General features: G+C 40.9%; 1 protein-coding gene across 2 annotated transcripts in view; it reads right to left on the reverse strand.

Moving 5' to 3' along the window:
• Positions 1-9,932, reverse strand: part of HRH3 (histamine receptor H3) — a 373,608-nt gene extending 363,676 nt beyond the window's left edge. For both annotated transcript variants that reach the window (XM_069650725.1, XM_069650723.1), the window contains exon 1: positions 9,791-9,932. In XM_069650725.1, the coding sequence (XP_069506826.1) occupies positions 9,791-9,890 (100 nt within the window). In that variant the 5' untranslated portion in view covers positions 9,891-9,932. The remainder of the gene's footprint in view (positions 1-9,790) is intronic.
• Positions 9,933-11,369: the final 1,437 nt, after the last annotated feature.

Genomic DNA, 11,369 nt, shown 5'->3' on the forward strand with positions numbered 1-11,369 from the left:
TCCGAAAAGGAGCTTCCCCCTCACAGACCTGACGATTGTGCCATTAACCATCGTGCCAATACAGTTGTTGCTTTCTATCATTTGTTTCTGTTAGTTGCTATTGAAAGTAACTCCTTGCAGAAATATCTCCAAGACAATATGGCAAACAACATAATTGTGGAATCTAAATCATTGGGAGGTGCCGCCTTGGTCTTTATCCCCAAAAAGAAGACAACAGAACTAATACCTTGTATTGACTATAGAGGAATGAATTGCATTACCCAAAAAGACAAATATCCTCTTTTTTATGCCATGATCTCTGATATACTGGAAGCCATACAATCTGCCAAAATCTTCACAAAACTGGATCTTCGAGGGGTGTATCATCTCATAAGGATAAAAGAGGGTGACGAATGGAAGAATGTGTTCAGAATGCCATTCGGCCATTATGAAGATCAGCTAATGCCCTTTGCGCTAACTAATGCCCCTGCCATCTTCACAAGGTTTGTCCATCATGTTTTTTCCAACCTATTAATGCACACAGTAATCATGTATCTTGATCATATTTTGGTATACTCCCAAAATGCCAAAGCACATCATGAGAATATCTCAGAAGTCTTGCGTCGACTCCAGACACATCACCTCAAAGCAAAACCTGAGACATTTGTCTTTGATGTCTTATTAGTGGCCTATTTAGGTTACATCCTCACAGATCAAGGTAGTGCTATGGATTCCAGGAAAGTTCGGGCCATTCTTGAATGGAAAGCACCTCAGTCGACGAAAGAGATTTAGAGGTTTTTGGGACTAGCAAACTTCTACAGAAAGTTTATGCACCAACATCTTCACAAAATTGGATCTACGAGAGGTGTACATTCTCATTAGGATGAAAGCGGGTGACGAATGGCAGACAGTGTTCAGAATGCCATTCAGCCAATATGAGTATCAGGTAATGCCCTTTGTGTTAGCTAACGCCCTGCCATCTTTTGGTGGTTTGTCAATCATGTTTTTTCAGACCTATTGTTGCAACCAGTAATCGTGTATCTCGGTGATATTTTGGTATACTGCCAAACTGCCAAGGAACATCATAAACACATCTCAGATGTCTTGCGTCAACTCCAAACACATCACCTCAAAGCAAACCCCCAAAAAATGTGTCTTTGACACTTTATTAGTAGCCTATTTAGGTTATATCCTCTTGGATCAAGGTTTCGCTATGGATCCCAGGAAAGTCCAGGCCATCCTCGACTCAAAATCACCTCAGTCGACAAAAAGAGATCCAGAGGTTTTTGGGACTAGCACACTTCTACAGAAAGTATATCCACAACTTCTCAAAGGGTCAGACCTTATTTTATTAAAAAAGGATGCCAGGTTCACATGGTCCAAGGAAGCAGATCGTGCCTGTACAGAATTTAAGAGATGATTCACCATTACACCTGTGTTGCATCATTCTGATCTCAGAAAAGGATATATCCTGGAAGCAGATGCATCATATTATGCATTTGCTGCAGTTTTAAAACAAGAAAAGGAAGACCACAAACATCCTGTTGCATTCTTTTCCAAGACAATGTCCCCAGCAGAAAGGAATTATTTGGTGCTGGAAAAAGAACTATTAGCCATCAAACTAGCTTGCCAGGTGTGGCAACATCTCCTTATGGGACACCATCTGCCCATCGTTATGCACACAGATCATAGAAATCTACAACTAATATAAGATTTTAAATGTCATAATAGCAGACAGGCAAGATGGGCACACTTTTATACTCATTATCACTTTGTCATGACTCATATTCCTGGTCACAGAATACGGTGTCCGACACCCTGTCTCTTTACAATAGGCAAAGCAACGAACGTGGAACCAGAAGTGAGAGAATGTTCCCTCAAACATTGACCATCTTACTGGTTGACAACCTCCTACAATGGATTAGAGACACATTGGCAGTGGGCCTGTATTGCCAGTGGGATTTCGAAAATAGGGCTGATTGCCTTTTCAAAGACATCCAACTGGAAGTTCTAGAACTGTGCCAACCAAAGACCTCATGAAACCCAACTTTTGGTGGCCCTGGATGAATCAAGATGTACCCTTATACATGAAGACTTGTGACAAATGAACCCAAACCAAGACCCCTCGTGCTCGTCCGATAGGTAAACTGTATCCAACAGAATGACCCTCAGCGCCTTGGAAAAACATCAGCACAGACTTTATTGTTGATCTCCCCACTTCTAACAGACATACTGTTATCATGGTTACAATCAATGCTTTCACAAAAATAGCTAATTTCTCCCCTCTGAACCGCCCAATGTGGGTGAGATGAGCAGGATTTTCTTGAAGGAAGTGTTCCGCTTACTGATTACTGCAACCAGTAACATCAGATTGAGTCCCCCAGTATACATCCAGATTCTGGAAATCGTTATGTAAGGCTCTGGTACCACCCAGAGACAAACGGTTACCATCCATAGGCAAACGGTCTGAAAGAAAGAACAAATCAGACCTTAGAACAGTACTTGAGAAACTTCACATGCACCACTTACAATAACTGGTATGAATTGTTTGCCACTGCAGAATTCTCATATGATAACTCTTACAATCCTTCCTTACACATGACTTTGTGCTTGTGGCTTTTATCCCACATGGATTCCTGGGCCCTCGAAAACATGTAACAAGGTAACTGCCATGGAGGATATCACTCTACAAATACGCCACACACAGCAGAAGACATTGAAACATCGTCAAAGGCCCAAGAAATTATCAAGAAATTTGCAGATCGCAAGTGTTCCTGGAATACTGACTTCCAACAAGGCAATCAAGCATGGTTATCAGCCAAACATTTACCCACACGTCTTTGAACTTCCAAGATACTATTAGTTGAGAGGCATGTGTAATTCTGTGGGATTTTGAATGAAGGGAAGTTATGAATACCGGTGGTGCATTGTAAATGAAGCCTATAATCATGTATTTCCAGGTGTTTTGTCTGAATTTGTGGCAGAGGGCCTGTGTGATGTCATTAATCCAAGATCGCCACTGCTACCATTTATGAATCAGAATTTGATCCATAACTCCTTTCAGAGTGAGCCTATCATATCATGTCATGAATGAAGAAGATCCATAAAATAACTTGCCATCTCTTAATGTTTAGAGATTTCTGTTTGCAGTTCGTTTTTCATTATCTCTAACATTCTTTTCCTTTTATTTTGTTACAGGTTCTGGTAATTGGCAAGAACATCTTAAAATCATTTAAGAGCAGTAGAAGCATGAAATTTGATCCTATCTTCCAGTAAAATCAATGTTTTCAAAATGTCAACACTTCCAGATATTGAAAGTCATTTAAATGCAGAATGTGCACCATCAGCCAAAAAAGAAAATGAATAACAAACTTTTCCTTGTGTATTTTATGGCAACAAAGAAAGAAATATTCCCTGATTAATCCAAAATGTTATGAAAATGTTTAGAGTGTATTAAGAAGAGAGCCGAGTGGAACAAAAATGAATACTTAAACATAAGTCTACAATTAGGCAACTTAACACCTGAAGAACTGAACAATGAAAATGCATCATGGCATTCAGAATGCTACAAACAATGTACTCATAAGGCAAACATGGATCAAAGCAAAAGAGTGTATGAAGAGCAGTTATGAAAGACAAAGCTGTCTATCTCCAGCCACGAAGAAGAGGAAGATGAAGAAGTAGAATGAAGCCACACTACAAGATTCAACATACTTATGTACAATAGAAATAATTGCTTATTTTGCAATAAAGAAAAAGAAGAAATCAATTATATTTGATAGCAACTGATTCAGCAGGGATCAGTTTGAAGAGAGCAGTAGAACAGTCTAACAATGACACATTGAAGATTCATCTTAGAGAATGTACAGATCCTGGAGACCCTCATGCAAGGGAAATCGCATATCACAGGCTATGTTGGAACACATATGTAGAGAATGTCTTATGATGCAAACCGACACTAAATGGAAAAATGCTGCCAAATTCACTTTCTTACGAAGCAACATATGTTGAATTTGTATCTTAAATTAGTGGTTTTCTACTTGAAGGCAACGTAACAACAATTGGGTAAATTGAAAAGCTTCACAGGAAAATTGCAGCTAACAATAATTTAGAAGAAGGTCAGTTGAAAACAAAACAAAGGTTTCATAAAAGAATAACTTAAATGTATTGCCATTATTTTTAGTAATCCCAAAAGGGAAAATGAACCACAATGAGTCTCACTGAAAGTAACAGCAGATGTACTACTTATGCTGAAAAAGATTTTGAGGATATTGAGAAAAATATTAGAACTCTTCTTTTTTTTAATTCACTTTATTTTCATTTCCAATTACAGAAAAAACAAAGTAAATACAGAATAACAATGACTAGGTCAATAGTGAAATTTGCATAGAACATCATGTAAGAGATATCAATTAAGGAAAAAGGAATCACAAACTATAAACCATCCCAATAAGAAGTACAATCAATGACCACACATACAGAACCACAAAAGACACCATAAAACAAAACACAAACACCCATAAAGATCAGTGAAATTCCCCCATTGTTCATCATAGCATCCTTCCTTGTGCAACTTACAAAACATAGTCTTCTCATAATTAGAGAGAACTTGCACATCAAAAATCCAATCCTCCACTATTGGCTTCTTCCTCGTTTTCCAGACCTTCAAAATCTGCTTTGTAGCTACCAACAAAACTGTAGTTATCCAACACAATGTTACCCAATTACTTCTGAAATTGCTACTCGGTAAACAATTGCCAACGGATTCCTAGGAAATGCAATATTCCAAACTTGGTCAATCCTATCAACCGCATCACTCCAAAATGTCCTCACCCTCTCGCAGCTCCACAACATGTGAATCAACGTACCTCTCACTTTCCCACAAGCCCAACATTTATCACAATCAACCAGACCCAAATCACACATGCGAGCAGGGGTCCAATAGATTTTACCCAAAATCCTCTGATGTATGTAACGTAATTGCAAATCCGTTTTTGCCCGTACCGTAACTCTCCAAACCTTGTCCCATTCAACCAATGTCAATTCTCTACCCAACTCCTCCGTCCATGACAATTTCAGTTTGTCCCACGAATCGGTCCACTGCACGTCCAACCTCATAGCACACAAATAATCAGACACTTTTCTAGATCCACAGGTCAGTAGATTAAGAACCCCAGGCTCCCGCAACAGCGGAGCATACATCTTCAGAATCCTTTCAGACATCAAACTCGTCAAATCATTGTACCTCCTCAACTCTCTGTTTTGTAATCCAAATTTCTCTACAAGCCCATCAAAAGGGACCATTCCATCATCACCCCAAATATCCCCAATTTTCAAGATACCTCTGCTAATGCAACTTCTCCAATTCAATGGTCTATCATTTATCTGCAGACAAGGGTTGGGCCAAAGGGAGATCTCTTTGTAAATTAATAACCCATGCTCATTTCCCACAATTAGAGACGTCAATGCCACTTTTGTCACCAAAACTGTCTTCAACAGACGCACTTTCCCTGGTAACTTTCCAAACGAATATAAACACACTGTCATATGGGAAGATGTTTCGCACCTCAATCTGCACCCACCAAGGCAGCTGGTGCAGATCACTAACAGAACAGCTAGACACCTTCTTTAAGAGGAAACCATTAGCATAGTTTTTAAGGACCAGTAGCCAAAACCTCCATCCTTGACACTGTGAGCCATAATATAATGAGGAATTTTAGCCTTTTTCCCCACTCCCCAGGGTAAATCTTGAAATAACCTATCTAGCCGCTGCAACACCTTCCTTGTGAAAAGTAAGGGCAAAGATTGAAGAACATACAAGACTTTTGGCAATAAAATCATTTTAATTGCGTTAATCTTAGCCCAAATGGTCAACGTGAAACGTTCCCACCTCCTAATATCCCTCCAAAGGACCTCCATAGTTTTATCTATGTTATAATCAACCAATTTCCCAACATCCCGGATAGGATGTATGCCTAAATATTTAACACTCACATTTTCCCACTTACAATCCCAATCCAACAACTGTTCTTGCCTAGGTGAGCTTTTTACCGGAAACACCTCAGTCTTCCCCCAATTAATCCGATAACCTAACAGCCTACCTACTTCCTCAAATATGCCCTTCAACAAGACTCCTCCCTCAGCAGGATTACTCAAAATGACTACAACATCGTAAGCATAAGCCAGCACCTTAAGTTCTCCATCCCCTACACACAAACCTCTAATTCCTCCATGTTGCCGAATATATGCCAACAAAGGCTCTAACACCAAATTAATCAGCAGAGGGGACAAAGGACAACCTTGTTGTGTGCCCCTAAACAGTGTTAATGACCCTGAAAATCAACCATGCACCCACACTTTTGCCGTTATTTCCGTCTGTGAAGACTGAACTGCCCTAACAAACAGAGGCCCAAACCCCAATGTCGACAACATGTAATTTAAGAACCTCCAATTCACCCTATCAAATGCTTTTTCAGCATCTAGAAATATAAGTAAAACCTCGTCGGTCACAGAACCTGGCAAGTCCAAAACATTCAACAACATTCTAATATTGTCATACCCATAACGATTCTTCATAAATCCAGACTGTGAACGTTCTATTAAATCCCCCATATACTTATTAAGACGAACAGTCAGAATCCTAGTGAAAATCTTCATATCAACATTAAGCAAAGAAATAGGTCTGTAATTACAGCATCTTTTCACACCTTTCCCTGGTTTCGGGATCACTGCAATTATAGCTTCCCTCATTGTTACACATAGCCTCCCCTCTTGTAGAATACAGTTATACAGATTACATAGAATAGGTGCCAATATCTCTGTAAATTCCTGATAGAATTCTACAGTCCAACCATCCATTCCCGGAGACTTTCCTCTTGTGAGATCCCCAATCACTGATGTAACCTCCACAACGGTAACAGGACTGTTCAAAAATGTTCTACCTTCCTCAGATACAACGGGAAGAACAATCTTCTAAAAAAACGCATTTAACTCTTCCAACAGCAGGAACACATCCTCTCTATACAAATCTGCATAAAATAAGCAAAAGCACTCACCAATGTCACCCTTTTTGACCAATATATCACCACAATCATTCACAATTTTCTGGATATACATTCTCTCAAAATAACTCTTCAGTTTATTAGCCAGGACTTTCCCCCCAAAATCCTCCCTTCCCAATATTTTTGCTTCATATAATACAACCCATTTTCAGCTTGCGAATTCAACTGACATTGTAACTTTTCTTTAACCACTTCCATTCTAGCCCTTATTTTCCCATCATTTGACAACACATAGGTTCTCTGTAATTCACCAAGTTCCTCTTCCAGTTTTTTCAATTTAGCATCCTCAACCCTCCGAACCCTAGCAGTCCAATTCATTAGCTCTCCTCTAACGGAAGCCTTAAAGGAGTCCCAAACCACCATACTATCCATAGATCTCTCATTTTCTTGAAAATAAGTCAGAATAAACATTTTTAATGCTGTCAAGACATCCCCATTTGTCAGCACAAACGGTTTCAGCCTCCATCTATGAACACCATTTCGTTCAGAACCAATTGATAACCTCGTAGCAACCATAGAATGGTCTGAAAGGTGACGTTCCCTTATCCTCGCCTCCAATACCGCCTCAGCTAAGTTATCCGACATAAGAATATAGTCAAGTCTCGAATGCGAGTCGTGTGCCGATGAGTAAAACGAAAATTCCATATCATTCCAATGTACATTTCTCCAAACATCAACCAAATCAAAGAGTCCCATGAAATCTCTGAACTCCCTACTCGATGACTGACCCGTGAAACTACATCAGGAGGACCTATCCGGCACAGGATTTAGCACACAATTAAAATCACCACCAATGATGATGGACTTGCCTCCCATGTCACGCAACATCTCTTTTAAAGATTCAAAAAACTTTCTGTCACCTGCACAGGGGCCATAGACAGAACCAATTGTGAACATTTTGCCCTCACATTTTAAATCCAGCAAGATAATACGCTCCTCATGGTCCATACTTACCTTATCAATACACCCATTAAAACCTTTTCTCAACATAATTCCAACCCCTCTAGAATTAGATGAGTAGCTATTCAATTAAACCTTTGAAAATTTAGCATTAGCCAATACAGTTCCGGTGCCTTCAACTAAGTGAGTTTCCTGCAACAGAACTATGTCAATTTTTTCTCACCACAGCCTGGATAACAGTTTCCTCCTTTTACGTAAACAGTTTAACCCCTTCACATTACAGCTACATACTGAAAATGAACTAATCTCATTCAAGACCCAACAGCATGCATCCACATTTTATCAGAACACCACCAGAATGTACTCACTCCAATAGTGCGTCTAGTACTATAAAGAATATATTGAATTGCCCCCCCCACACCCAGACAACAACAGACAACACATAGACAAAAAGCATAAATATTGGTTGAAGGAAATACAAAATGTCATGGACTTCAACAAAGCTTCGTTATATACACAACTAAGCTGTATCCTAGCCATCCCCCACAATCCCATACCCAGCTACACATATTATTGTATCATCCCCTACAGAATTTACAAAGCCTTCAAAAAAAAGGGGCCACCGCAGAAAATCTAAGCAGACTAGCTGACTAGATGCAAGCTTTCATCTTCGCAATTTAATAACACCAAACATCCCTAATTTATACCCAACTCCACCCAAAAGACCCAGGTCAACAAAGCCACCCCCCTCAAGTTATAAGATTAATCAGAGCACCAAAAGAGACCATACAACCCTAACCAAACAAAAAAACCACAACCCCCTTTAAACCCGAGCACATCAAACGGAACCAATGTAAAGTAGAGGAAGGAGCAGTACCACTATTGGAATTGCCCCTAAACACAGAAGATAATTTTACTGGCCCAGCATAGCCAATTCAATACAGCACCTAAATCCATTCCCATCAAAATTAGCTATCATATACGAAGGCCCTATAAGGAGACCCCTCTTCACAGCCTTCACAGCCCATAACCTAGCCCCAATAACAATATATTAGAAATGCCAAACCCACAACTAATCAACTAATGGCACATTGTAATCAAGGCATGCATGTTGAACATTGAAAGCCTTCAGTGCAAAAACCACCTACAAGCCTTTTCCAGTCAAAAGGGTGCCAATACAATCAGTCTCATATCCGCCGCACTTGAATATAATCACAGTCAGCATGGCAACGGTCAAGGCACAAGAGCCATCAGAGGAAAGGACACCGCTGATAGGTACCAATCATGCCAATGCAGACAGTAACGTACTGTGCAGTGCTTGACCAAAAGTGACAGCTCCAAACTCATCTTGCGTATCCTGCAGGCCGAATGTGTGTTGAAGTCCATAAAATCAATCCACAATGCCTTATAACATCGCATATCGAGAGCGAAGTCCTTGGGGATGTGGCGGGATGTCTAGTGAATCGTCACAGATTTAGCAAGGGAGGAACCATGTTGTGGCCTTAGCTATAGATTTTGTTTTTTTAAACAGCCACGATACGTGCGCCTTGCTAGGGAGCCTGCATGTAAATAGTGGCTTGTTCTTCCATTGAGGCAGGCATCACAGAGTGCAACAAGGGGAACAGCAGTGTGCATATACATCAGCGTAAACCGTGCCACTGCAGAAAGCGCCAAATAAATAAAAGCACAGAGGTAAAAAAAAGTCTGCCGTGTTCCACTTCCTTGCTGGCTATTTCAATCGATGCGTTGTGCACCAAGCGCTCCTTGCCCCCTTCCTACCTCTGCATACGCTGCAGCCGGCAGAACAGTAAATTCAAGAGAGCAGCCATGGCCCTGCAATACCATCTTACCTTCTCCACTCAGATCCATGATTCCCTTCAGATCCGCCCACACGCAAGGCAAGATTGAAGCGAGGCGAGGTCGTCCGGGACAGAATGAAGCCATGCACATTAGTAACTCCAACAGTGGTGCACACAAACAATGGTCCTCCAGTCATGTGATGCAAACACGTTCGCACGCAACGTATGCTCGCACACCATGGTCCTTTCCTCATCAAACACATCCGTATAGATTCTCCCGCTCAAGGCAAAACAAGATCAAAACTCAACACAATAACGGCATTTCAAAACCGTTACTGCACAGATCATCAATAAAACCATTAAAAGTAAAAAAAAAAAATTGGAAATCAAAGTAACATAACACAAAGCTGAAACAAAACAGGTCAACTTTTCTTCTTAGATTGCTGCTTATGAGGCTGGGAGGCAGAAACAGACTCCATAGGTTCCACATCCAAGTCAGACAGGAAAGCCTCTGCACGCCTATGTTCAGTAAATGAATGCATTTGTCCTTCCACAACCACTCGAAAAATCGCTGGATAAATCACATAATGTTTAAGTTTTTTAAGCCTTGCTTTTACCTTTGCTTTAACAAAACATTTCCTCTTTTCCATTACATCCTTGCTCAAATCTGCAAACAGCATCATTTTGTTTCCACCCCACACCAGATCTCCAACTTTACGGGATTTCCTCAGTATTAACTCCTTAGTTGGGTATCTCAGGAACTTAACAATAAAGTGCCTAGGGCACTGTCCCAAAGCTGGTTTGTGACCCAAAGATCTATGAGGCCTCTCAATATCTAGTGGCATTTTAGGGTCTAAGGGCCTCATTACGACCCAGGCGGTAAGTTATCGCCTGGGCCGTGACTTTACCACCATGGCGTAAACTACGTTTACGCCATGGTGGTTGGCGGACTTACCGCCCCATTCCGACCTTGGCGGGGCGGTAAGTCCCCAATCCCCATTTACCCTTCCCCATTCCCATTTTTGCCCCATAGGGCATAATGGGAGTGGGGAAGGCGTTAATTACGCCACCGTAAATTACGGTGGCGTAATTAACTCCATGGTCCCTTAGCGCCATGGATTTTAACACCTGCTAAAAGCAGGTGTTAAATCCGCCATGGCGCTAAGGGACCTCGTACTCAGGCGGTAAGGGTCGGCGCTGTTTACGGCGCCGTTAACCCCTTACCGCCTGAGTTGTAATGAGGCCCTAAGTGTAACATTGAAACCAACGCTTTTTCCAGGAATGAAATTGGGTTTCCCCTCTCCACATTTTCCAGAAAACCAGCTATCCTTATGTTGTTTCTCCTTGAAAAATGTTCTTGCTCCGACAGTTTAAGCATCGGTTTTTCATTATTAATTTCCAATTGCCTCACTTGATCAGCCAGATGCAAGGTCTTTTCATCCACTGAACTAAGATGATCTTCCACAGCAGACACTTTAGTGGTGAGGCCCAGATATTTCTCTCTGCACTTGTGAGCTTGGCCTTAATTTCTGCAATGTCCAAAGTAATTTTAGTCAGCATATCAAGCACCTTGTCATCTCTCTTCTCATCTCCCCCTTTTTGCGTTTTGGCTGGCTGTATAGTCTCAGCA

Source organism: Ambystoma mexicanum, chromosome 3p (genome assembly GCF_040938575.1).
Source record: "Ambystoma mexicanum isolate Mex_15411 chromosome 3p, UKY_AmexF1_1, whole genome shotgun sequence".
Lineage (NCBI taxonomy): Eukaryota > Metazoa > Chordata > Amphibia > Caudata > Ambystomatidae > Ambystoma > Ambystoma mexicanum.